At 57.2% G+C, this 26,700-nt stretch overlaps 1 protein-coding gene across 5 annotated transcripts; it reads left to right on the top strand.

The window, feature by feature from the left end:
- Positions 1–437: 437 nt before the first annotated feature.
- Positions 438–24,068, top strand: NADK (NAD kinase; the record flags this gene model as incomplete). Of its 5 annotated transcripts, none has more annotated exons than XM_082652177.1 (12): positions 438–496; positions 13,299–13,520; positions 14,526–14,609; positions 18,261–18,390; positions 18,691–18,799; positions 18,892–18,977; positions 20,058–20,160; positions 20,520–20,674; positions 20,844–20,943; positions 21,026–21,183; positions 21,839–21,921; positions 22,338–24,068. In XM_082652177.1, 12 exons carry the CDS (start codon positions 438–440, stop codon positions 22,549–22,551), a joined length of 1,503 nt encoding a protein of 500 aa, XP_082508303.1. In that variant the 3' UTR covers positions 22,552–24,068. The 5 variants fall into 5 exon arrangements, with proteins under 5 accessions (XP_082508303.1, XP_082508304.1, XP_082508306.1 ...); XM_082652178.1 differs by lacking the exon at positions 438–496 and adding an exon at positions 839–911 and having other exon boundaries at positions 21,014–21,183; XM_082652180.1 differs by lacking the exon at positions 438–496 and adding an exon at positions 5,506–5,567 and having other exon boundaries at positions 21,014–21,183.
- Between the last annotated feature and the right edge of the window lie 2,632 nt (positions 24,069–26,700).

Below are 26,700 nucleotides of genomic sequence, written 5' to 3' on the forward strand. Positions count from 1 at the left end.
CCGTGGGGGAACCCACCGTGCCTGGACATGGGGGCGCGGGGGCGCGGCTCCCCCTTGGCCCCCTTCCTCCCTCCTCTCTGGGTCCTCCAGTGAGGGGATGGGGGGAGGGAGGAAGAACAGTGTTGGCAAGTCACCCTCGAGGGGCCCTACTTGAGACGCCCGGCCCAGGGCCCCTCAGGTCCAGGTGGTGTGCAAGGACTCGCCGGGCTGCTTGGGGTGGGCGAGGCCCACGAGGGCCGGGGCCAGGCCGCTCCCTCCAGCTGTGCCGGCAGCCGAGGGGCGCAGTTCTGTCGCAGCTGCTCACACCGAGTTTTGGTTCCGAAAACACTTTCCTTCTAAGCAGGGCCACACCCTGGTAGTTACGGAGCCTGCGGCGGTCGGTGTCACCATTGGCGGCAGCCGCCGCCAGCCAACCTGACCCGCGGGGTAGAGGAGCGATGGCGGATGGGGGCGGGGCGGGGCCCGGGTCCAGCGAACGTGCTTGGGACACAGCGTGGTGAGTGGGGACCAGGGGTCCTCCTGGGGCCGGCGCTCCTCCCCACCCGGCGGCCCCCAGCACGGCCCCCGTCCTTGCCCCCCCCCGCCCCACCCTCCAGGCCTCCACTCCGCCCCCAGTCCCGCCCCTAGTCCCTGCCCGGTGTCCTTGCGGGCCGCCCCACACGCGCGGGGCGGGGCGGGCGCGGAGCGCTTGCGTATGGCTCCGGAGGCGCATGCGCGCGGCAGGCGGGGGCGCGCGTGCGCACTGGCGGCGTGGCGGCATTGATGCTAGGCGGGCCGGCGCCGCGGGCCGGGTGGCCGTGGGGCAGGGGGTGGCCATGGGGCAGGGGGCGGCCGCGGCGCCGGGGACCGGCTAGCGACTGCGAGCGGCGGCGGGGCGGCGGGACCCGCGGGCTCGGCCCGGCGAGCGAACGGTGAGTGAGCGGCCCCTCGGCCCGGCCCGCCGCCCGCGGTCGTGGGGTCGTGGGGTCGTGGGGGCGGGGCGGGGGTCGCGGGGACGGGGGCTGCCCTGCCTACCGCGGGGTGTGGAGCCGGGAGGCGCTGGCCGGCCGCCCCCTGCCCCGGGCGCCCGCGCAGGCGTCCGGGCGGCCGGACCTCGCCCCCCGCGTCCGCGCTGTGGGGCGGCTTGGCGGGTCCGGCCCTCACGCGGAGCGGTCAGTTAGGGGTCCGCGTCGCGTTATTTATCCTCGGAAGGCGCGTTTGCGCTCCGAGCCCAGCGCCCACCCGACCACCCCGGAACCCCTGGTCACTGCCTCCCCGTCTGGCGCGCTCTGGTCCTCGTGGGGGCCGCCTCGCCACAGGGTGCCGGGCCTGAGTCGGGTGGTCGTCACTTCCTGCTGGACGACGCGCTCGGCTCCGGCCGTGACCTTTGCTCTGCCGCGGGGACCCGCGGACCCGGACAGGCAGGTGCGGTAGCGCGGACGCCGGCCCCGGGTTTCAGGTGCTCCCGGGCCTGCCGTGCAGGTGGGCGTGGGGTGGGCTCGGCGGCGGCGCCCCGGGAGATCGCTGGGCGCTGGAGAGGAGGCCCCGGTAACCCGCAGGACGAAGGGGCGGGCGGTTCTTTACCGGGGGTGCTGCCCTTGTTACCGAACCCAGGTCTGGCTGCTCGCCGCTCGAAAGCCAATTCTCGAGAGATAGATGTTGGTAGGTAAGGAAAGGTTGCTTTATTTCGGAGGCCAGCAAAGGGGGGGGCGGGGAGGGCAGATGCCTGTCCAAGGGCCCTCTTCCCCGCCCAAAAAGGGGGCAAGAGCTTTTATAGACAGAGGGAGGGGGCTACGTGCAGAAACAATGCAGTCAGCTCTGACGGTCATCATGAAGCTGGTCATCGGTGGTCTGACCAGCGTCATCTCGATGTTTTAGGTAGAGTTACTCTTCAGTTCCAGGGTCGGTTTGTTTCCATTTCCTCGAGGCCAGCGCCTGGTCCTCATGTAGTTCACTTCTTCCACCTGGTGGGGTTACAGTGTCTACAAGACGGCTCCCAGGGGAGGGCTCCGAATATTACCTGTGGCCCTTAAGAGGGAACAGAGGTCCTTGACTTTGCCTAATGACTGCACTATTATTATTTGGTCTCCTTTAACTGTTTTCCTCTGTTTCTGTGTTCTCTCGCTTCTCTGATTAAAGCTATTCTTTGGCTCAAGGTTTTCCACAGACAAAAGGCGGGCCGAGGACACGGAGGGGCCGGGCGGGGGGTTGGGAAAGGACCATAGCGTCCTGCTCCGTTTCAGTCCCCCTTTCCTTTGGTACTCCTCAGTCTTGGGGAGGGCCGGGTACGGAACAGGAAGGGGAATAAGGTTTTGGGTAGAGAGGTTAGTTATCAACTTGGCAGGGGAGCTCGGGTTTAGTTCCATTTCTGTTTCAGTTTTCCCCAAGTGTTTGAGGGAATGGGGCAATGACCCCTCTTGGCTACTTCTTGCTGAAGTGGGGCATAGTCCTGCCTAATTTGGGGAATGGACACAGAATTGGAAATAACTTCAAGCTCTGTGCTTACCATCAATATTCTGTATTATGAGAACATTACCTCTCTCCTTGATGACTTTGTCATAGTACCTGGACAAGCATTTGAAAATTGGTAGACATTTTACAATGAAGATAATAATCAAAATGCATCTTCATATTAGTCTCTGAATGTATTGTTTCTTAATAGTTAAAGCAGATGTGCAGTGTATGTTTAATAGGCCATAAACAGGCTGTTTTGGTTAGCCTAAAGTTCAGATGAAATCCTGTGTAAGCCAGAATGACTTCCCCATACATACCTCAGTATGTGAAAATTTCCTCCATCATTTTCCCCTTTTAATTGTAACTCTTTCCATAGAAAGCATTGATGGTCAATATATTTTTCCAACGTAGCCAGAGTGGCTCAGATGCCTGCTCTGGGTCCATTCATGTCCCTCGGTGCTAGGCCTCTTTTTGTTTATATATTTGCCTAGTTGTCCACGTTGGGGGAAAACGAATCAGATATCATGAACAGGCTCAGAGGTATGTTAATCGGGAAACGCTTTATGGCCATACATCTTATCATTTGTATCCAGTTCTCACACAGACATTGTACATGTGCTTTCAGCAGTAAACTTAGAGCCAGCATACACATCATGAGTGGTTATACTCTGTGACAACTTCACTGGACAATTTTTTCCATCCTGAACATCGGGGTCAAAAGTATGGTTAGAAACAAAACAGCTTTCCATCAGAATTTTTTAATTTCTTACTCAGCTCAACAGTAAGGTCTGAAAGTTATCAAATGTTTTCCATATAATTTAACATACCAAATAATCCTAATTAGTTTAGAAAAAATATTTTTCTCTTAACAGAGAGAGAAAACAAAATTTAGTCTTGTATCAGTTTACTGTTAATAACAAAATTCATTTACGTAATTAAATTTAGTCTAATCTTAATCCTAACAACATACAAAATTCTTTTCTCAAAGTTACTTTTTCACAAACATTTTATCACTTTTTGGATCCATACAAATTTGTCCTTTTTTTCCCATCCAACCAACGGTAAGACAAAATTATTGTCATCATTTTTCCTCAACGAAAATATCTCCATTCTTTATACTTTTCTTCTCCGACAACACATATCCTACTTGCTTTACACACTGAAATGCTTCCCTTATCATTTTTACACATTACAATTTTTAACCCTTGAAAACCTTAACAAAACCAAGAAACAAGTAATTGAACTATTTGTTATATCAGTATTTTCTGATGGGCAAACTTAAGAACATATTCCATAACCTCTAAAAACATACACTTTTTCATAGCACAATTTCTCTTTAATGTGTTACAAGATGTGTGTTTAAGAAACCCAGACATAGTGCTTCCCTGGTGGCGCAGTGGTTGAGAATCTGCCTGCCAATGCAGGGGACACGGGTTCGAGCCCTGGTCGGGAAGATCCCACATGCCACGGAGCAACTAGGCCCGTGAGCCACAACTACTGAGCCTGCATGTCTGGAGCCTGTGCTCCGCAACGAGAGAGGCCGCAATAGTGAGAGGTCTGCGCACTGCGATGAAGAGTGGCCCCTGCTTACCGCAACTAGAGAAAGCCCCCGCACAGAAACGAAGACCCAACACAGCCAAAAATAAACAAATAAATAAAAAAGAAACCCAGACAGCTTTCGTTTTACTTTTAGTCTTGGCAAGAAGACAGGAAGTAGGTGAATTGAGATTTGTTTGATTTGTAAGTGCTTCCTTTTTCTCTTAAAGCCAATTAAATAGAGCTCTTTGCAAATTAACCAAAGCCAAAGACATATTGAGACATACATACATCCAGACAGAGGTCTCCATTGTTTCATCTTTTTACATTTCATGAATTAGGCATTGCAACTAAACTTATCAGCTTAGGAATAACAGTCCGAATGGTCAAATTTACACTCAATTTTAAAAGGCTTTTTTTCCCCCTCCTTTTATTTGTCTTGAGGTTTTACTAATTAACCCAAGGCTGAAGTCTCAGGCAAAGTGGGCTGTGTTTGTATTTCAAGAACACAGTAAGAGTTAACTTGCAGTATTTTCCTAGGCATATTTTTGTTCTCTCAGGGTCAGAATTCTGAAAACAGTATTTTATCAAGCTAGCTTTCTCTAACTGCGTATGCAAAAGAATCAGTTTGGGAATTTCAAAAGTTTCATCTTAACCAATTTTCTCCGGAGTCTAAAGAATACTGTTGCCATACGTTGGTTAGAAAAAAATCATCTTTCTTTTTCTTTGTCATACTTTCATAGCTAAAAAATTGTTTTTAATGAATTGAGCCTGAATTTCCCATTTGACATAAGACAACGAAGATACCAATCACGTAGATGGGATACATGTTCACACACCAAAAGACAGATCTGTCGCAAATCCTCTTCAAAGGATGACCAGTATGGAATCCCAAACAAACACTTCCCCAACACAGAGGGTCCTCAACGGTAGACAGACGTCAGAATCAACTGGCAAAATGCCCAGATAGCACTTTGTGCTCACAAATGGGAAGGGTGCCCGGGTGCACACTAGTGGAATTAACCCGGCCTTGGAGCTGGTCAGCTCGTCCCAAACGCACGTTTCATTTCCACCAACCAAAAGCGAAAGTTGGCAGCCAGTGCCCAGCAGGGGAGAAACAGGGAGGATTCCCGAAACAAATGGTTTGCGGCAGCTGCTGGGAACATCCCCTAAAATCCCCCTTGGGGCTGGCTAGCCACAGGCAGCTGGCTGGTCGCGGCTCATCCTGGCATGTCTGACGTAGCCGGTGGCTCTACTCTGGGAGGCCCAGGGAGGCCAGACGCTGCGAGGGCACAGCCCCACCGTCGGGCGCCAAAATCTCTTACCGAACCCAGGTCTGGCTGCTCGCCGCTTGAAAGCCAGTTCACTAGAGACAGGTGTTGGTAGGAAAGGAAAGGTTGCTTTATTTCGGAGGCCAGCAAAGGGGGGGGCGGGGAGGGCAGATGCCTGTCCAAGGGCCCTCCTCCCCGCCCAAAAAGGGGGCAAGAGCTTTTATAGACAGAGGGAGGGGGCTACGTGCAGAAACAATGCAGTCAGCTCTGACGGTCATCATGAAGCTGGTCATCGGTGGTCTGACCAGCGTCATCTCGATGTTTTAGGTAGAGTTACTCTTCAGTTCCAGGGTCGGTTTGTTTCCATTTCCTCGAGGCCAGCGCCTGGTCCTCATGTAGTTCACTTCTTCCACCTGGTGGGGTTTCAGTGTCTACAAGACGGCTCCCAGGGGAGGGCTCCGAATATTACCTGTGGCCCTTAAGGGGGAACAGAGGTCCTTGACTTTGCCTAATGACTGCACTATTATTATTTGGTCTCCTTTGACTGTTTTCCTCTGTTTCTGTGTTCTCTCGTTTCTCTGATTAAAGCTATTCTTTGGCTCAAGGTTTTCCACAGACAAAAGGCGGGCGGAGGACTCGGTGCGGGGAGGACCATAGGGCCCTAGGGGCTCCGCTTCACCCTCAGGTCGGGCTTCTCTTCGGCCGTGGCCCCGGCACAGGGCCGTCTGGGGTTGGTGCTGCCTGCCCGCCTCCTGACCCGTGACTGCACAGCGCCGAGTTCGTTGCGTAGGAACAGGCAGATGCGTGTGCAGACAGTTGGTGAAGAGGTGCTGGGGGGCTGTGTGTAGCAGAGCCAGGTGCCCAGAGCGGCACAGGCCTGTGTTCCTCGTCGGCCCCGCGAAGAGGGCCGCCACCCTGGGGCCCCCTGGGGTCCCTGTGCGGCCGGGCTCTGCCAGTGTGTGCGCCCAGTTCTGCCATGTCCTTGCCGGCACGGGCTTCACTTACTGGCGGGAGGAGGGCAGTGTGCCTCTCCGTGATGAGTGCTGAGCTTTGCTTTGTCATTACTTCAACAGGCATGTGTTGAGGGCTCGCAGCGGACATCACACTATTGTGTTTATATTCGTGTGCACGACTTTTACTGGCTGGCACCCCCACCTCTTTGGGAACTACTTTTTTTTTTTTTTTTTTTTTTTTTTTTTTTTTTGCGGTACGCGGGCCTCTCACTGTTGTGGCCTCTCCCGTTGCGGAGCACAGGCTCCGGACGCGCAGGCTCAGCGGCCATGGCTCACGGGCGCAGCCGCTCCGCGGCATGTGGGATCTTCCCGGACCGGGGCACGAACCCGCGTCCCCTGCACCGGCAGGCGGACTCGCAGCCCCTGCGCCACCAGGGGAGCCCTTTGGGAACTACTTTATGTCTGCATACTTCGTTATTGTGCCCCAGCACATTATTCCTATTAAAACTTCCCAATGCAGAAGTTTTTTAAAAATTAGATTTGTGCTGTCGGGAACTTCAGTGAGCTTGGATGGAGTTAAAATTTCATCCTTTTAAAACGTTAAAATAGGGCTTCCCTGGTGGCGAAGTGGTTGGGAGTCTGCCTGCCAATGCAGGGGACCCGGGTTCGAGCCCTGGTCTGGGAGGATCCCACATGCCGCGGAGCGGCTGCACCCGTGAGCCGTGGCCGCTGAGCCTGCGCGTGTGGAGCCTGTGCTCCGCGGCAGGAGAGGCCGCGACAGTGAGAGGCCCGCGCACCGCGATGAAGAGTGGCCCCCACTCTCCGCAGCTAGAGAAAGCCCTCGCACAGAAATTAAGACCCAACACAGCCAGCATAAATAAATAAATAAGTAAATAAATAAATTTTAAAAAAAAGAAAACGTTAAAATAGCAAATAAACTTGGATTAAGTGTGAGTCATGATTTGCCATTGTCACAGAATACACTGTGGAGATAAATCTCAAAAGCTGGTTTTCATATTTAATATGATTATTTTTTTTTTAATTTTATTTATTTTTGGCTGTGTTGGGTCTTCGTTGCTGTGTGCAGGCTCTCTAGTTGCGGCGAGCGGGGGCTACTCTTTGTTGCGGTGCGCGGGCTTCTTATTGCGGTGGCTTCTCTTGTTGTGGAGCACGGACTTCAGTAGTTGTGGCTCGCAAGCTCTAGAGCGCAGACTCAGTAGTTGTGGCGCAAGGGCTTAGTTGCTCTGCGGCATGTGTCATCTTCCTGGACCAGGGCTCGAACCCGTGTCCCCTGCACTGGTGGGTGGATTCTTAACCACTGTGCCACCAGGGAAGTCCCAATATGATTATTTTATAAGTTAGTTTATTACTTAGTCATCAAGCTACTCTTTGTAAATAAATATTAACAGCTTCTAAATAATTTGTAATAGTTTTTGAATACATTTGCCTTTTGTGGTTTTGATTGGCTTATCCCTTTTTATTAACTGTTTGCTCTGAAATAACTATAGACTCACAGAAAGTTGTAAAAAACAGTGCAGAGAGACTTCTGCACCCTTTCCCCTGCTTCCCAGTGTTATCCCCTCATCGATAGCACGTTAATGTAAACACTGTTAACTGCATTACACCCCTTACTCAGCCTTCACCAGTGTGTACGTTTGCATAACCACCACCGCCAGTGCAGGCTCAGAGCTGACCGTCATGCCAGGGAGCCCCACCAGGCCTCCTTGCACTCCCTGGCAACCAGTGATCTGTCCACGGCGCCATCATTTTGTCATTTCAGGGAAGTTGTGGAAGGGTCTTCCCTGGCAGTCCAGTTGTTAGGACTCCACGCTTCCACTGCAGGGGGACTAAGCTCCCAGTCTGGGAACTAAGACCCCGCATGCTGCGTGATGTGGCCAAAAACAAAAAAAAGAAAGAAAGTTGTGTAAATAGGAACGTTTATCATGTGGCCATATGGGATTGTCCTTCTTCGCCCCACAGAGGGCCCTGGGGTCACCCAGCCTGTTGCAGTGTCAGTGTCTGCTCCCTCTGGTCGCTGGGTCTGCTCACCAGCTGGGGGACACTTGGGCTGTCTGCAATGTTTGGCTGTCGCAAAAAAAGCTGCTGTGAACGTTCATGTGCAGGTTGTATGTGAACATCAGGTATTTCTCTGGGATAAATGCCCAGGTGCAGTTGCTGGGCTGCATATTTCGCTTTTATAAGAAACTGTCAGGCTTTTCCAGAGCGTCTGAGCCTTCCGTGTTCCCACGGTGACGTGTGAGTGGGTGTCTCTCTGCAGCCTCTCCAGCTTTGAGTTATTTAGCCTTTCTGACCAGTGTGCAGTGACATCTCATTGTGGTTTTGATTCCTAACTGCTCGTGATGTGGAGTGTCTTTTCGCGTGCTCATTTACCCCGGGCGCACCCCCTGTGGTCCGTTCCTCTCTTTTGCCCATTTTCTAATCGGATTATCTGGTTTTTTACCAGACATTTTGAGATTTCTTTATATTTTATAGATACGAATCCTCTGTTGGATATCTAGTTTGAAAATATTTCCTCCCCATCTGTAGCTTGTTTGTTTTTTATACCCTTTTAACAGGGCCTTCCACAGAGCAAGTTTCTAATTTTAATGAAGCCAGTTTATCAATTTTTTTTATTTTTTATGAACTGTACTTTTTATATCATGTACAAAAAAAATTCTCTTTCGCCCTAGGTCCCCAAGACTTCCTCCTGTGTTTTACTTCTTTATTTTTGGCCACACCGCACAGCTTGCGGGACCTTAGTTCCCCCCAACCAGGGAGCGAACCGCTGCCCTTGGCAGTGAAAGTGCGGACTCGTAACCACTGGACCACCAGGGAATTCCTTCTCCTGTGTTTTATTATAAAAGTTTTATAGTTTATGTTTGATATTTAACGTAATCCATTTTGATCCATTTTGAGTTAATTTTTGTTTCAGATGTGAAGGTTAGGCTGAGGTTTACTTTCTTGCCTGTGGATGTAGAATGACTCCAGCACCATCTGCTGAAAAGATTCTCTTTCCTTCACTGAATTGCTTGTGTGCGTTTGTCAGAAATCAGTTGAGTGTACTTGTTCTGTTGGCCTGTGTCTGCCTGCGCCAGCGACACAGTCTTGATTGGCATAGCTGTAGAGTCTTAAGTCAGAGAGTGGACTCGTCTTCCTTTACCCTTCTTTTTACTTTTTTATTTTATTAGTTTTGGCTGTGTTGGGTCTTCGTTGCTGCACGTGAGCTTTTCTCTAGTGCGGCGAGCGGGGGCTACTCTTCCTTGCGGTACGCGGGCTTCTCATTGCAGTGGCTTCTCTTGTTGCAGAGCACGGGCTCTAGGTGCGCAGGCTTCAGTAGTTGTGGCATGCGGGCTCTAGAGCGCAGGCTCAGTAGTTGTGGCACACAGGCTTAGTTGCTCTGCAGCATGTGGGATCATCCTGGACCAGGGCTCAAACCCGTGTCCCCTGCACTGGCAGGCAGATTCTTAACCACCAGGGAAGTCCCTATCCTTTTTAAAACATGTCTTAGCTATTCTAGCACCTTTGCCTTTCCATATATGTTTTAGAATAAGCTTGTCCATATCTACAAAAAAATCTTGCTGAGATTTTTATAGAAATTGCATTAAACCTATAGATGAGTTTTGGGAGAACTGACATATTTACTATGTTGAGTCTTCTAATCCATAATCAAGGGTGTCTCTCAGTTTATTTAGTGTTCTTTGGTCTCTTTCATCAGGGTTTTTAAAATATGTTCAGCATACAAGTCCTCTACATGTTTCGTTAGATTGCATCTAAGTACTTTTTAGGTGACTGTGGATGATAGTGTCTTTAATTTCAGTCTCTACCTTTTTTGCCTCGTTGCCCGGGCTCAGACTTGCAGTACAGTGCTGATGAAGAGTAGTTGGTTCCCAGTCTTATTTTTTCACCATCAGGTTAATGTTAGCGGTAGGTTTTTTCTAGATGCTCTTTATCGAGTTGAGGAAGTTACCCTTTATTCATAATTGCTGAGAATTTTTACCATAAACGGGTGTTGAATTTTGTCCAGTGCTTTTTTGTGCATCAGTTGATGTGATCAGCCTGATGAAACGATGGATTACATTCATTGAGCAGGCTTTGCATTCCTGGAATAAGCCCCACTTGGCGATTGATCTGTTCTTTCTAAACATTATATGTTGTGTCCCCATTAAGCATGTGTCAGATAACACAAAGTATTACCCCAAGACTCAGAGTACTGTAATTCTTAAACTACAAGTAGAAGCTTGACATGGCATCACCTGCGTATTTAGCTGTAGAGTAAATTAAATTTCAGCAGTTGTCCCAGGAGTGGTTGAGGGCTTGTTGGGAGTGGTTTGGGCCCTGGGTAATGTGCAGCTCAGAAGACCCCTGCTCTGCCTTGTAGGTGGAGGTTGTGGGGATGGGGGAAGTCACTAACTTTTATCATTTGTAACATTGTTATTTACAAATAGAAATTCATCTCAACCATTTAAATGAGAATTACGTTGAATGATTTCTTCCTTTGGGTATGTTGCCCATAATATCAAACAAAATATGTAAAAATCCAGTGATTAGAAAATGAATTTTAAGCTTTTTGAACATTTCAGCATCATAGGATTTAGTTACCTTCTTATCCGTATCTTCTCAGGGTTATAGTGATCTTACTAGGTAGTCATTTCTGTACCTTCCCGGGATGATAGAGTCTTCCACAGCCTCCTAGGATTACAGCGTCACCTGCCCAGCACAGGCTGCAGGCCCGGTAGGTTTTAGGGCAGGCCTTCCTTGCAAGCAGCTTTCAGCCTCTTGCAGCTGGTGCCGTGCCAGGATAGTGGTCTTCAAGTTTTGTTTGGCCAGAGGCTTGGCATTATTGCCTATAATGATTGTCTGTTGATCTTTCGTGCTACTGGAAACTGGGGTATGCCCTGATAGAAGCTTATTTTAATTTAGGAGGGGCTAAGTCAGAGGCATGGTTTCCAGAAGACGAGGAGTGGGGTCTGCAGGGTCCTCTCCCCTCCCGGGACCCTGGGCCAGCTCGTGCCCTGGGCCTCCCTTTTGGGTCCCGTCGTCTGTGTCCACTGTGGTCAGGCATGAGGAGCTTAGGAGTGCTGGCCCAGATGCCAGCTGTGTCACCTTGGACTTCGGTCCCCTGGACCCTCCCTGCACGGCTCCTCGCGAGGGTAAGTCAGGCAGTTTGAGTCGAGTGCCGCGACAGGGCCTGGCCGGGTCGGTGCGGGTTCTGCCGCTCCCTGGTCGTCCTGGTCTGGGCTAAGTGTCCACATTCCTGCAGCTGTAACCCTGGCCTCCCTGGCCTGCACTTCCTTCTTGCACAGATAGAGGGACGCACAGCCTTGTCTTCTTACTTATTTATTTATTTAGGCTGCGTTGGGTCTTCGTTGCTGCACACGGGCTTTCTCTAGTTGCAGTGAGCGGGGACTACTCTTTGTTGGGGTGCGTGGGTTTCTCCTTGAGGTGGCTTCTCTTGTTGCGGAGCGCAGGCTCAGTAGCTGGGGTGCACACACAGGCCCAGCCGCTCCGCGGCATGTGGGATCTTCCCGGACCAGGGCACGAACCCGTGTCCCCTGCACTGGCAGGCGGACTCCCAACCACTGCGCCACCAGGGAAGCCCTCTCAGGAGCTTTTTAAAACTACTGATGCCTTTGGTCAAAGTCAGGTGTGGCAGGTGGAGGTGGGAGATGCAGGGACCCTGTCACCTTTGACCTTATCGTAGAGGCCCCAGGCTTTTCTGGAGTCCTTAAACTTTCTTTCTGCCCTTCGTGCCGTCACCCCACGTTGTCCCTTCTGGTGCTGGCATCTGCATCGTGGTCTCTGTCGTGGTCCCTGCCGCGATGGCCCTGTTTCCCTTGCTTGTTCAAGAGGTGACGTGAGCCGTTGGCAGGCTACCCTGCTGGGTCTTTCTGAGCGAGGTGTCCCGCTCTCCCTCTGCTTCCCGAGGACAGGCAGGTCCTGAGGCCCCAGCAGCGCGTGGCACAGCCGAAGCTCTTCCATTAGTCAGCAGTTCTCTTAGAAAATGACCTTTGGTCCAAGTTTTTCAGTGAGTGTAGTTCTTTTCATCCCTTGTCTAAACTGGCTTATTTATTGTTGCTTTTCTCCAAGCTCTGCTCTTCTTTTTCTACTTTTCAACCTACTGATTTCTGCCTGTATTTTTGTCACCTCTTCTGCCTTTCTGAGGCTTGTTTTATTCCTTTTCTAGCTTCATTGACTTAGGCCTCAGCTCATGACTCCTAATTCCCAAGGATTTCAGCACAGCTCAGTGGGGGGCATGGACTTTGGGTTCATGCTTACCTTTTCGATCCACCGTCACGGTTGTTTTGATACCTCTTTTGAGCCCTCAGTTGGTTAGGAGAAAATTCAAACATTCCCCAGTAGGTGGAGGACTGTTGTTTTGTTTCTGCTTCAATCTTTTTTTTTTTTTTTTTTGGTACGTAGGCCTCTCACTGTTGTGGCCTCTCCCGTTGCGGAGCACAGGCTCCGGACGCGCAGGCTCAGCGGCCATGGCTCACGGGCCCAGCCGCTCCGCGGCATGTGGGATCTTCCCGGACTGGGGCACGAACCCGTGTCCCCTGCATCGGCAGGCGGACTCCCAACCACTGAGCCACCAGGGAAGCCCTCTGCTTCCATCTTTTCCTGCTTTACTATGTTGTGGTTAGAAGATGAGGGTGCCTATCTTTACTAGTATTTGGAAGTTGAACTTTTCTTTGAGGACCAAGTACGTCGGTTTTGGCCAGTGTTTCATTGGCACTGGATTAAAGCGCAGGCTGTTTACAGGACGTGGAGTTCAGTGGGTGCCTGCTGGTGGTCTTATCAAGCATATTTAGCCAGATTTTCTGGGCCGAGAGGCATTTAAGACTGCACGATGGTGACTGCTCTCCCATGAAAGCGTGCACCCCTTGGCACGTGGCCACACCGCAGCTTGGTAGACCCCTACCTCTTCTGGATTCACTAAAAACCACAGGTAGATTCCCGAGTTCTTAAATATCTTTGGGATGGAAATAGACTATTTGCCAAGTCCTTTGGTAAGTTGGACATGAGTCATTTTTCCCGACAGGGCGGGTGTCGGTGTGTGTATACGTTGTTCTGTACACAGATATTTACTGTATTTTATTAAATCAAGGCCTCCGCGGTTTTCGGGCCGAAGTCCTCCTCGTCCATCGACTACAGAAATGGAACAAGAAACAGTCAGCGGGAGTGCGGAGCTGCGTGCAGAGGCGGCCTCCTACCGCTGCTCCGCGTGCCATGGTGACGAGGACTGGGGCCTGGGCCACCCCATCCGGGGCCGCGCCAAGTCCCGCAGCCTGTCGGCCGCGCCTGCCCTGGCCAGCACCCGCGAGTTCAGGTACCAGGCCTCCTCTGGGCCTGCGTGGGCGCTCAGACACACGAGGGGTGGGCGCGCTTGCTGCCACAGCTCCCAGAGGGCACCCCCACCCACCGTGCCCACACGCTGCGCAAGGTTGAGGCGCGTGGGTGGGGCCCGTGTGCCGTCAGCGGCACTGGGCAGGCCGGGCGGGCTGCGGCAGTGCCAGCCTCAGAGCCGTGAACGCCACCCGGGGTCTTGGGAGGAGCTGCCCGAGCCAGCACTGCCGCAGATGCAGGGGGCCCGGTGGACGGCACCCTCGCCTGCTGGGCAGCGGGCGGCCAGCTCCCAGCAGAAGCTTCTGTGCAGAGTCGTGTTGTCCTCCCGTTCTGGTGTCCCTGGCACTGCAGGGGGTGTGTCTCCGGGCGGGCGGCCTTGGCTGCTGGCTCTGTGGGGTGTCATGCCCGAAAGGGCGTTGAACCTGGTGTGGTGGCAGCGGGTCAGAGGTGGCCTCCGTGGCCACAGTGCCCTGTGAGTCACTTTTCAGTTATTGGAAATGTTGGGTCACTCAAGTACTGCCTGTTTTTATTGAGAGCACAACTCAGAATGAGTATTTTTGTTAGAATCTTAATCTGGATAACTTGGGGATCGTTTCTGAAGTCTTGATTCCCAAGTATAGGCCCAAAAGCTCGTCTTCAAATAGACTTGCCCAGTCAAGAATTCAGATTCCCAGGCCCTTCCCCTGGGTTGAATCCCCTTGTTCTGGGGTGGGGCCTGGGCACCTGCACTGGTTTGGGGTCCTTGTTCTAAGGAGTATTTCTAAGTGTGCCCCCTCTAATGGCTACACGGACAGCATGTAGCCTTCCAGCCAGAGCTCGGGATCAGGGCAGGGTCTTCCAGGACTGTCACATCGGTGCTGGGCAGATGACGGAGTTTACATCATTTGGATTAAAAATATTTTGGAGAGTTTAACACAGTCTGTGCCTTGTCTACACGTGTGTGCCTTTCAGCCGACTGACGGCCCCTGCCCTGTGCCTCTCCCCACAGGAGGACCCGCTCGCTACACGGGCCGTGCCCAGTGACCACTTTTGGACCAAAGGCCTGCGTGCTGCAGAACCCCCAGACCATCATGTGAGTCTTCTGGGAGGCTCCACAGGGCTGTTGTCCAGGGGCCACTGGACTGTGGGAGGTTCTGGCTCGGGGGGCAGTGAGTGTGTCGGGCGGCTTCTGAGGCCCCAGGAGGCCATGCGGCGCCGTCTCCGACTCGCTCGGGGCGAGAGTGGGTGCGGCCTGCTCCGTGGGCGCAGTGGGTCGGAGGGGCCTCGACTCGTGTTTAGAGTTAATTTGCTTTTTACAGGAAAAACTCTAGGAGAGAAAAATAATGTATTTCATGCTAATGCATTTGGTGGGTCAAATATGTTTCTCTTAATTATTATTGAAATGCAGAGATGTCAGTTGGCATTTTTGAAAAGCTGAGTTTACTTGTTTGAGAGATACCCTGACTTGCGGGCACAATTTTTTTTTTTCCTTTTCTTTTTTTTATGTAAGCTCTGTATTTTAGCGACAGCCTGAGGGCAGTGCAGCTTGGGGGCCCCTGGCCGTGCGGTGCTGGCTGAGAAGCTATTTAGAAGCGAAGCAGTTCGGGCTGTTTCACTGGACACTTGAACCCAGCTCCCGTCTCTACCCGTCCAGCACCTCCTCCAGGTGCTGGATGGTTCCAAAGAGGGGAAAGCTTTGCTGCTTTGCTCTGTGTTGAGTGTGTCCTAGGGGAGAAAACACTCGAACGGCTTCGTGGCCACAAGACCTTCGTGTTGAAACAGCAGAATTCCAGGTCGGCCCTGCCACTGTGCCTGGCGGTGGGCTCACCACCGAGTGGGCCGTCTGTGCCCCCTTCTTCTGGGGAGCCATGGCGGGTTCACCTTCTGGGGGGGGTCAGACCAAGGGCCCAGGTGGGCTTCTGCGACTCACCGTCAGGGGGCCTTGCTCCCTGCAGCTGTCTCCCCGTTCTCAGCACTGGCCCAGTGGGCAGACGGTGCCGGGCCCCCGGGGGCTGCTGTGCTTTGTGGACCCTGGTGACCCAAGGGCGGCCTGGGTACTGGGGTAACTGGTGTCAGTGCCTCTACCGTCCAGGTGCTGCCCTGGCTCTCTAGTCGCTGCTGCTGGACGCGGGCAGGTCCTGCCCACCTGCGGCGCCCACCCCCCAGTGCCCCACGTTTGCACTTCGCACAGCATCCACACTGGTAACCAGCCCCCCAGGCGCCCCACGCCCTGCTGTGTGCACTGCCCCAGACTGCCCTGCCTTGACCTTTTACCGCTGCCCGGGGACCCCTCCCTGCCCTCCCTGGTCTTGGCAGTGCCGCTCCCTCCTCGTCACTCATGGCTCAGCATAAGTGCCGCCCTGGGTGGCCTCTGGCTATCCAGGCTTAATTGGCTGTCAGCTGCTCCCAGCCCATGTCACAGGTGTGTGTGTGTTTTGGCCTCGTGAACCTCGGGTGGGGTCTCGGGATGGCATCTGAGCTGCTCCCCGAGGTCAGGTGGGATCGTGGGGAGGGGTGCTCCGAGCAGAGCGGCAGGTGCTGCAGAAGCGTCTCCGAGGCCCTGCGTCCAGCACAGTCCTGCCCTGGGAGGACAGGACTCCACTCTCCATCTTGTCCCTGGCGCTCCCAACACCGTGGCTGGTGGGGCAGGGATTACGTGCTGACCTGACTTCCCCTGATGCTGAAAAGGAACATACTTAGAGGAGTTGACTGCAAGACATGCACTTCCTACTTCCTTCTCTCAGACCTCACCATGAATGTGTATTTTCTGTTATGTTGAAACATGTGGAATTGCCAACATCTGACGCCTTTGGCTTTTGAGACAGGGCTCAGATGGGTCCCCCGCTGAGCTGTCAGGCATCCCTGCCTCCCGTCCAGCCCCCAGAGCCTCTGTGCCAGGGAGGGGCCAGCACCGCTCTTTGCAGTGATCCAACAGGAAGTGACCAGTTGGTACCCGAGACGAGCCGATGGCGCTGTGGTGGCTCTGGCTGGGCGCGGCTGAGTCTCGGGTCTTGAAGGGCCGTGAGTCCGGCCCACCTGGTCAGTGGAGGGGGGGCTTCATCATCCACCTGGGCAGCCAGGCAGACTTCTGCTGACCCGCCTGCCCTCCCTCCAGGCCCCAGGGCCAGGTGGAGTGGCAGGAGGCCCGCGAGTGCCCGCCCCTCCACCTGCGGGCCCCTCCCACGGGCCAAGCCGGTTCCGCAGCCCAGCGCTGTCGTCTGCGGCTGGACGGGGCCCATCCTGCCGCCCAGGGCGTCAGAACTTGGCGCCCAGCCTCTGAAGAGCAGGCGTCTGAGGTCTGGCCTCTTTGCTGTTAAAGGCGATTGGACAAGAGGATGGTGTGAACAGTAAGAAGATCAAATACAGTTCGTTTGGTTTGATTTTTCATTTTAGGAAGTTCTCTTGACTTGTTGTTTTATACAACCTTTAACAAGTTACAGTATGTTTTGCTTTCAGTTTTGAGGGTACAGAAATCAGGGTTGTGGTGCAGTTGCACATTTGGGGAGTCTGGGGGAGGTGGTTTGCATGGCACTCCTGCTGTCAGTCAAGCGTGACCGAGATGCTGGGCACCAAGCGCCGCCCTCCGCTGAGCCGCGCGTGTGACCCGGGCTGGTGGAGACCCTGGCAGAGGAGGTCATGAGTGACCCCTGCCCTCGCAGAAACGCCTGGAAAGGGTGAGTGATAGTCAGTCCCAGCCTGGGGCCAGGGACCCACTGCTCTTTTCATGGTTCACGTCACGGTTTGGAGAGTTGCTGTTGGGGTCGTCAGGTTTTCAGGGCGGCCGCAGCCACAGGGTGTGACCTGGAGCAGTTGTCTTGATTGGGGAACTTGCGTCAGAAGGGAAGTCACTGCCTGCAGCCTTCAGGACTGTTTCCCAACAGGCGGAGGGGTGTGCTGCCAGGCCGGGCGGGCGCCTGCCGGGTGCCCACAGCGGTCGGAGTCCTGGCAGGGCTCGGCCTCGGGACCTCCGCCCCTCAGGGAGGATCTGCTGCCCGCGGACCGTGCCAGCCCCCCAGCGCTAGGGGCCAAGGCCGAGCGCCACAGAACTTGCAGAGCTGTTGTTGGCAGGCAGGCCCAGCTGACTTTTTTTGGATTTTGCTTTTATTATTTGAGCAGGTTTAGGTTTAGGTTCGCAGCAGAAGTGAGGAGAAGGTACAGAGATTTCTCATGCCCCCCCCGCCCCCCCCAGCCAGCCCTTCATCGACATCCTCGCAGAGGGTGCACCTGTTACACACGACGAACCTGTACTGACACATCGTGTCACCCACATTCCCTAGTTGACGCCAGGGTCCCTCCGTGCGGTGCGTCCTGTGCTTTGGACAGACGTGACAACACGTGCCCACTGCTGAAATCTCTAGAGCCGTCTCCCTGCCCCACATCCTGCCATTGACTTTAAAACCAGGTGGCTTTTAACTGTGAAAGTTACGGTCACCTGAGTTGCTCACACAGTGGTGTGGACGTGGGGCTGTGCCCCTCTTGCGAGTCAGCAGGAGGCCTGGGTCCCCCAGGACAGAGTCCCCGTCTGTCTGGGTCCGGGTGCGTGTGGGGTTTCCTCCACAGCAGGTCCCCGAGTGAGCCTTGTTCCAGAGGAGCCGCGGGCAGGGGTGCAGTCGGGCAGCCAGAGGGGGGACACCGCGCTGAGGGCCCTGAGCGCCCCTCCGGCTCGGGGACCGGCCGCGCTGGCGCAGGAGACACACTCCGGGGACGGCCCAGGGCCAGTGCGAACGCTCGTCTCCCCTCAAAGGCACATCCAGGACCCTGCCAGCCAGCGGCTGACGTGGAACAAGTCCCCAAAGAGCGTCCTCGTCATCAAGAAGATCCGGGACGCCAGCCTGCTCCAGCCCTTCAAGGAGCTCTGCGTGTACCTGATGGAGGTGAGCGGGGTGGCCGCGGGGCTGGGGTCAGGCCGGCTCCCGCCTGGGGCTCCAGGGCTCTGATCCTGGGGCTGCTCGAGTCAGGAGGCTCTGTAACCCAGCGTCACCGAGCCTCCAGCAGCTCAGCAGCGTGTGAAGTGAGAAAGCGGCCGCGCTTTGTCACCGAGACAGAGCTGCTGCCGCCCACCCCCCACCCAGCATCGTACAAGGCCAAGCAAGGCAGGAAGGAGGCTCCGTGAAGACCGGCCCGCCCTGGCCTGGCTCTTACCGGCAGGGCTGACTCGCCCATGTCCCTTCCAGGAAAACAACATGATCGTGTACGTGGAGAAGAAGGTTCTGGAGGACCCCGCCATCGTGAGTGATGACCGCTTTGGGCCAGTGAAGAGGAAGTTCTGCACCTTCAGAGAAGGCGAGTTGTCCCGTGGGGCCTCGCCCATGTGGCCGTGCCTGGCAGCATCGGGGGTGTTTGACGGCTCTTCTGTGTCTGCCTTGTTTTTCTAGATTACGATGACATCTCCAACCAGATTGATCTCATCATTTGCCTGGGAGGAGACGGGACCCTACTGTACGCCTCGTCGCTCTTCCAGGTGAGGCCCCCAGATGCCGCCTGAGGATGGCGAGGGGAGGCAGCGACACAGCAAGTTTGCAAACGATACCAAGTGCTGCATCTGCTGTCCGGTGCTAGACACTGTGACAGGCCAGGCGTTTCCATGCACCTCGAGGTGCGGGTGCACCAGAAGGGGGGGCCTGAGGGTGGGGCTGGGGGCGGGGCATGGCCTGGGGGCGGGGCATCCCCCGGAGGAGCCGGCATGTGGGGCCGAGTTGGTGGATGAGCGTCCGGGGCAGGTGAGGGCAGCGGCTGCAGGCCGAGTGTCCGGGGGGTCGGGGGAGCCCTGTGGAGGCCGCAGACCGCCAGGGTCTGCCCGGGAGCCCACCCTCACGCTCCTCAAGGCAGGGCTCCTGGAGTGACCAGGCCGAGGTGTGTTAGAAGGTCAGATGTGGCCTCCAGAGAGCGGCCTGGAAGTGGGCAGAACGGCCAGCAGGGCAGGAGGGTAGGGCCCGGCGGGGCCTGGGGCCTCACATCCGACGGTGTGAACCCGCTGAGGCTGGAAGGCCGCAGCGTTCGTGGCCGGCAGAGGACGAGGGCAAGGGTCCTGGGGCTGTCCCGCCTCCTCAGAGCTGCCCATTCTTCCCCACCTCCCACTGTGGGAGCCCCTCCTCACCCGCCTGCCCCTCCCGCCTCAGCGGAAGCAGCATGCGGGGGGCTGCAGTGCCGCCCCGTTAGGGTCCCCGAGTCCCATCCTAGGCCCTCTGCCCCTGGCTGCCCCCACTCCTCTCCAGCGGCTCTGTCGAGGTCTCCCCGCCGCTCCCTCCTGTCTGCCATGGCCAGTGGGCTGGTCCGTCCCGCCGCCTCCGTTTCTCGTCAGCTGCCCACAACGCTCTTCCCCTGGCCTCCCTGACTCCTCGCGGGCCGAGTGCCGTCACCCCAAGGAGCCCTGCCCCACTGCAGCACGGCAGCCCCACCGACCACGCCGGGCGCCGACCCTGCACTCCCGTGCCCGCCCCTCCCAGGGGTAGTCGGGGTGCGGGTCGCTCCGGGCTGGGGACGGCTCGGGTGGCTTTCGAGTGCACTGGCCAGCTGAGTGACTTGCCTCATTGGCTCACAGGGCAGCGTGCCTCCGGTCATGGCGTTCCACCTGGGCTCCCTGGGCTTCCTGACCCCCTTCAACTTCGAGAACTTTCAGTCCCAAGTTACTCAGGTGATACAGGGTGAGTCAGAATGTTCCAGAACCCACGAGCAGTTCTGAACATGGGATCATCTTATGGGATTTGGGGGCTTTTTTAACAATGCAAAGAGCAACACTTGAGTGTTTCGGGATTCAGAGAATTCTAAATTTTGAACGAGTCAGACGTTTTTTCTTAACAGTGAGAAGTTTGAGCTGATCACGGCTTTAGGCTACCATACGTGTCGAGTAGGAGTGAATTGATTTTCACAGAAGCACAGGGTGTTGCCCTCCATTTGGGAGAAGAAAGGGGGGTCCCTGGTCGATGGGAGGGTCTCTCTTCCTGCAGTACCACCGCCCCCATCCCTGCTGACCTCCCTGGGTGTGACCCCTGCTGGCCCCCAGGGAACGCAGCTGTTGTTCTCCGGAGCCGGCTGAAGGTCAGGGTTGTGAAGGAGCTCCGAGGGAAGAAGGTGGCCGTCCCCAACGGGATCAGCGAGAACGGGGTGCTGGCCGCAGCCCTGGACGCAGAGGTCGGGAAGCAGGTCATGCAGTACCAGGTCTGTGGGTCTGTCCCCCACAGGGCTCAGGGCCTCGCCCTCGGGCAGGGGGTACAGGGTGGCAGCTTTGGTCTGGACACCCCCAGCCCTGTCCTCGGGACCTTCCAGGGAGCCCAGGAGCAGCTCGGTGCTGCCCGGCCCCCTCAGCTTGCGGTGACCTCACCCACAGGTCTTAAACGAGGTGGTGATAGACAGAGGCCCATCCTCATACCTGTCCAACGTGGACGTCTACCTGGATGGGCACCTCATCACCACGGTGCAGGGCGACGGTAGGTGGGCGTCAGGCCCGCCTGGGGGCTGCACGTGGGGTGGGGGCGGGCGCTTGACCGTGACCCTCAGCCTGTCCCGCAGGCGTGATCGTCTCCACCCCAACGGGCAGCACAGCGTACGCAGCCGCCGCCGGGGCCTCCATGATCCACCCCAACGTGCCAGCCATCATGATCACGCCCATCTGCCCCCACTCGCTGTCCTTCCGGCCCATCGTGGTTCCTGCAGGGGTCGAGCTGAAGGTCGGAGCCCACCCCCACCCCACCCCCGCTGCCCTTGTCGGCTGGAGCCGGTGCGGGGCCTGCAGTGCTGACCTCCTGCCTTGCTGGGTGCCGGAGGGGCTGTATCCACCCTGGCCTCCATCGTGTGGCCAGTGCCCCAGGGGTCCGGTTGGCGGGGGTGGTGCTGAGAGCCGGGCCAGCCCTTCAGGTGGGCTCTCAGCCTGAGTGGGTGGGGACAGGCCTTGCTGGAGGGGAGGGGGGCCCACAGGTGAGGAACGGCCGCTGCCCGGCGTGTCCCCCACGGCGTGTCCTGGCGTCTGACTGGCCCTGCTGCCCTTCCACGTCCACTCTTCTTCCCCTGCCCCTTGCCCCCCACTGCAGGCCACCCCCAGACCAGTGAGTCCCTGATGTGAGCCCTGGTGGGTGGGGCTGCGTTTGCTGGACGCAGAGAGATGCGGGGGGTGGGGGGTGGGGGGCGATGCTAGAGCCAGGCCCCTGGGGCTGGGGTCAGCACGACGCAAGTTAATGTTTTCACAGCCTGGAACTGACCTTGGCACGTGGTGGGCATTGGGGGCGCCCGTGAGGTTCCTCCCGGCCGGTGCTGTCCCCCCGGGGTAGGGTCCACGGCGCTCGGCTGCGCTCAGGTAGCCCACACCTGTCCTGCTTGACCCGTCAGATCATGCTGTCACCGGAAGCAAGGAACACTGTGTGGGTGTCCTTCGATGGACGAAAGAGACAGGAGGTCCGCCACGGAGACAGGTGTGTGGGCCACGGGGCTGCAGCGGGTGGGGCAGGTGGGCTGAGGGCCCATCCCTGGTTCTCGAGAGATCGTGTCGTGGACCTGTGCCTGGGGTGACGGCGCCCTGCCAGCCGTTCCCACTGCTTATCCTTCCGCCACCCTGCTCCTTGGGGTCCCTCTGGACCTGGGTACGTCGAGGGGGTCCGTGGTTCTGTCCTGGGGGGCACAAGAGCACCACTGAGCCCCCAGTTCCTGGCTGTTCTCAGTACCAGACCGGAAAGTGGCACCGTAGGACCTGGGGCCAGGCTTTGCAGCAGGTGGTGTGAGCAGAGCTGAGGTGGTCCCCAGCCAGACCAGGGAGGGGTCTTGCCCTGGGGGGGCGGGCCGTGCGCTCGGCGGTTCTAGGAGGGGCCACGGTGCGTCTCTCCTGCTTCAGCGTCAGCATCACTACCTCTCGCTACCCGCTCCCCTCCATCTGTGTCCGCGACCCCGTGAGCGACTGGTTTGAGAGCCTGGCACAGTGTCTGCACTGGAACGTGCGGAAGAAGCAAGCCCACTTCGCGGAGGACGAGGAGGACGCGCACGAGGAGGATGGGGCGGGGAACCAGGCCTGCGGTCCTGCCGTCTGCACTCGGGACAGGCGGACCTGAGCACGTTGTGAGCACCACGGGCCCAGCGCCAGTGGCAGGTGCCGCACCACGTGTCTGGCCAGAGGAAGGGCCTGCAATCTGCCTTTTGTCGACCAGATCAGCTGTTTTTAACGTTTTAAATCTGACTTTTCTGCATTTCTAAACAAGTGAGCAGACCGGGAGCTCTGAGGTCAGCCCAGGCGCACTCACCCTGCGTGTGGACAGAGCCCGGCCCCAGGCAGGGACGGCCGAGCCTGGTGGGCTCCTTGTAGTTCCTTGTGAGGAAACTTCCATAAATCAGTCTACTGAGATTCAGAGGGGATCAGAATGAATGGGTCTATCCTATGGTCTTGAAAATAAATGTCTCACGGCCAAAAATCCTTCAGCTCCCACGACTTCCCCTGAAGCCACTCGGGGGACGCTTCTGCCGAGAGCAGGTCGGCTGCCAGGACAGATGGGTCCCCAGGCCCCGGTCTCCTCCCCCGCTTCAGGGTGACGGGCACTGGCGGGGCGAGGGTTCAGACCGCACACATTCCTCGGGAAGCAGGGACGCACCTCCCCACCCTGGAAGGTGTTCTCGATTCTGTGTCTACTTTTTAGAGATTCTTTTATTCTGAAAGTGCTTGCGTACAGATTTTGTTGTGTACACTTTGAGAATTCGGCGAGAAGGGAGTTTGTGCTGTGAAGTGGGACCATCCTGTGCAGCCCGCGCGACTGTCCGGAGAGCTGGGCGACTTGCTCAGAGCGCCTGGCGCTTGGCGGGCCGGGAGGTGTTGAAGCTGCTCTTGCTTCTCCCCGGGGGCCTGGCTTCGAGGGCGTGCCCGTCGCTCCAGCCCCCGCGCCTCCACCGCTGGCTGCCTGGGGCTGGGGCCGCCTGGAGTCTGGTGGGAGCAGTGGCTCGCGGGGGGCGTGTGGCCCTGGCCCCGCTTACTGTCGCCTAATGGGCTTCCTATTTTTGAGTAACTGTTTTCTCTCTGGGTTGCGTTTTCTCCTGTTAAATTGGCCAGAACAGAAGGGATGGGGGCCCGTCATTTCTTGGACTTCCTTCTGGAGGGACAGGGGCCGGGGGCCGCTGTGCTTTGCCCGCTTGGAGGGTCACGGGCTGATGGAAGGGCATCCAGGGTCTCCAGGGCGGGCCCTGCGGCCTGAGCACCGTGGCCACTGTCCGTGTGTGTATCAAGTGCTGTTGCCTCGCGTGCCTGTGTGGGCAGCTCAGCCGGTGCTGGGCACGGAGGTCGGTTCCCACCCTCTGCCCGCGAGTTCGGGCGCAGTGGGCAGCCCGCTCGGCCTCCCATGGGCTGAGGGGGCGACACTCCCAGCTTTAGGCCCAGAAAAGAGTAGCATTCAGAACGTAGGTTACTCGTTCAGACAACAGAGCCAGTGTAGACCAAGTCCTGAAGCGTGACAGGGAATGAACTAGGAAACTTTGGGTTTTTGAAATCAATTCTTAATGTTTCATATTGTTAATATCTTGAAAATTTGTTAAATGTTGAAAGCCTTATTACTATTTTCAGATTCTTTCAATAAACAGGCTTGTTTAAAAAGTTGGGTCGAGTGACAACTTAACTTAGTTCTTTGTAACCAACACCAAGATGCTGAGGAGGGTGGACCAGGCTTGGGGAGCCCAGATGCGCTGAGCCTGCCCTTGGCCCACCCATAGGTAGTGGGTTGCGCTCCAGCAGTCCCCCCCACACCCCAGTCACGTCCTGTCCCGAGTGCTCTGGGGTCAGGCTTCAGGGCCGGTCCTGCAGGGAGGAGCCCAAGGCCTGGGCCGAGGGTGCCCTGCAGAGGCCGGTGGGGCGCGTGCCCCGGCCTGGAGCTCCCGCCTCCCTCCTCCCCTGCCGCCCGCTCCGGCTCTGGGTCTCCCTCCCTCCCTCCCTCCCAGGCCTGGGCAGAGGCGGGGCCAGGCTCTTCCAGGAGCCAGAGCAGGTGCTGCGGACACAGCCTTGTGGGCTGGAGCCTGGCAAGAGATGGGACGAGCGTCCCTGCAAGCACTGCTGCGAGGCCACCGCGGGCAGACACGGTGGACGCCCGGGCAGCGGAGTGGCCCCCGCCCTCCTGTCGGGATCTAGGCGGATGCGTGGGCGCGGCCTCTTCCTGCCCAGGCGTCTTGGCGGCTGGAAGGCATCTGCTGTCCCTCCGCTGTGGGGCTGGGTGGGCGGCGTGTCCGCTGGGAGGTGCCCGTGACCGCAGTCAGTTGCACGGGCGGCGGGGCAGGGCGGGGGCGCTGCCGGGGCCTGAGGCTCTCCAAACTCGAAGCGGCCGTGCACGGACCCCAAGCTAGGCCCTGTTGCTCCAGGAACAGAGTGTCTGTCTACTTGAGGGCAGGAGTCAGCCCGGCCAGCTGGGGTCTCTGGGCCAGAGGGGCAGGCTCACCGTGGACAGAGACACTGCCCGCAGGATCGCGCTCCTTGGCAAAGGGTGTTGACCCCTGAACCTTGATCTTCTGGGCTTTGTGGAGCACATTGAAGGGGATGCGGAGCCCAGGTCCCAGAGGCCACAGGACGGGGGACCCAAGACGTCTCCTGACCTGGCCGGTGGGGCATTTCTGTGGGCCAGGCCTGAGGTCCCTCGAAGCTTCTGGTCTTCAGGGCGGTGGCCTTGGAAACCTCTTCTGGCCTTTCCTGGCCTGTGTCTGAGCAGCGCCGGGGCCAGACCTCACCCAAGGCCTCAGTGCTGGGCGCCCACCCAGCTGGCCTCCCCTCTCTCTCAGGTCAGGCTCCGCATCCAGCAGTTCCTGCCCCGTGGTGGCCGGGGCCTGTCCTGCTGAGGTTCCCACACCTGGGAGCCACTGAGTACCAGGACCTGGGAAGTCTGCCTGGGGGGCCAGCTGGGGGTGAGAGCAGTTGTGGAGATGGAGGCCAAGTGGCGCGGTGGGTGGAGGCCTGTTGGAGAAGCCCAGAGGATGGGGGGTGCGGGGGGGGGGGACCATGAACTCGAGTCACCACAGGGGGCGGGGTTGGCCAGTGCCGGCACATTTCACCCCAGAAAGGTCCAGGCCACAGCTTGGGCCACCTCAGAATCTGGAAACGCTGAGGATTTGGTGGAAGAGGTGAGGTCAGTGTGGGCCAGGCCGAGGAGCGGGTGAAGCCCGCGGAGGACAGCGGGGACGGGGTTGGTCTGCGCCCCGCACCCTGCGGGGAGGGCCTCCTGCCCCCAGAAGCTCAGGACAGGCAGCCACGGGGACAGAGGCACGGCCTGACCTCAGCCGGCTTCCTGGGAGCTCGGTGAGGCCCGTGGGTGCCCTGGACTCTCCCAGACGCTGGCCTGAAGCAGCAAGGGGGCGGCTCCCCAGCCCTGTGGTTTTGCTTGCATGACCTTTGGCCCCAGCCCCAGGGGGAAGAGGTTTTAGGTGCCCTCCCTGCTCTGCCAGTGCCCCCGGCCCGTGGAGTCCAGAGGCTGAGCCCCAAGGTCAGGCTAAAGTGGGGGTGGGAGGCAGGGGTCACGCCACAGCGTGTGTGGAGGGGTACCCAAAGGGCAGCCAGGGAGGTTGCACATCTCTGGTTTGGGGACAGGCCTGGGCTCGGGCCCAGGTGTCGCGAACCTGAGCGACTTTGGCTGCAGACTCCCTGTTTCCTCATCTGCTGCTCAGTGGGCAAGTCCCAGAGGCCTTAGCGGCTGCTGCTGCCCCACCCCGAGTGGGTCTCACTGAGGGACCTTCGGGCACAGCCCTCGCACTGGACGGGGTTCTGGCCCCCCGGGGCAGCCTGCTGAGGTGATGGCCAGGATGACAGGTGAGTAGACATCACCCACGGGACCAGGGGCAGCGTCCAGAAAGGCTGCTTGGCCGTCCCAGGCTGTGGGCATCCCGGCTGGACCCAGAGCCTGGGAAGGACACTCGGGAAGGAACCAGAGGCCTCGACTCCACAGCCCAGTGACCTGGGGATGGCCAGGGGCCCTGCTGGGTGGGCCAGGGCTGAGTTTGGAGGGGCCAGGCCCAGGCAGACCCCACCGGCCTCACCTGCTGGTGAGGCTCCCCTCCTCCGGGCACTGCCCCCTGGATGGGGCTGAAGGCCACACGCTCAGGACCGTAATTACATCTGCGAAATCCCTTCCCAGTGGACCGAATAACGGGTCCCCCCCACCCCCGAGAAGCCTGGAGCAGACTCAGCTCCCGATGCCTTGGGTGCCCAGGGGCCCACATGGGCTGCCGGCCTGAAGCCCCCGTCC

The sequence above is a fragment of the Grampus griseus genome (genome assembly GCF_964374135.1).
Source record: "Grampus griseus genome assembly, chromosome: 1".
In the NCBI taxonomy this organism is placed as follows: domain Eukaryota; kingdom Metazoa; phylum Chordata; class Mammalia; order Artiodactyla; family Delphinidae; genus Grampus; species Grampus griseus.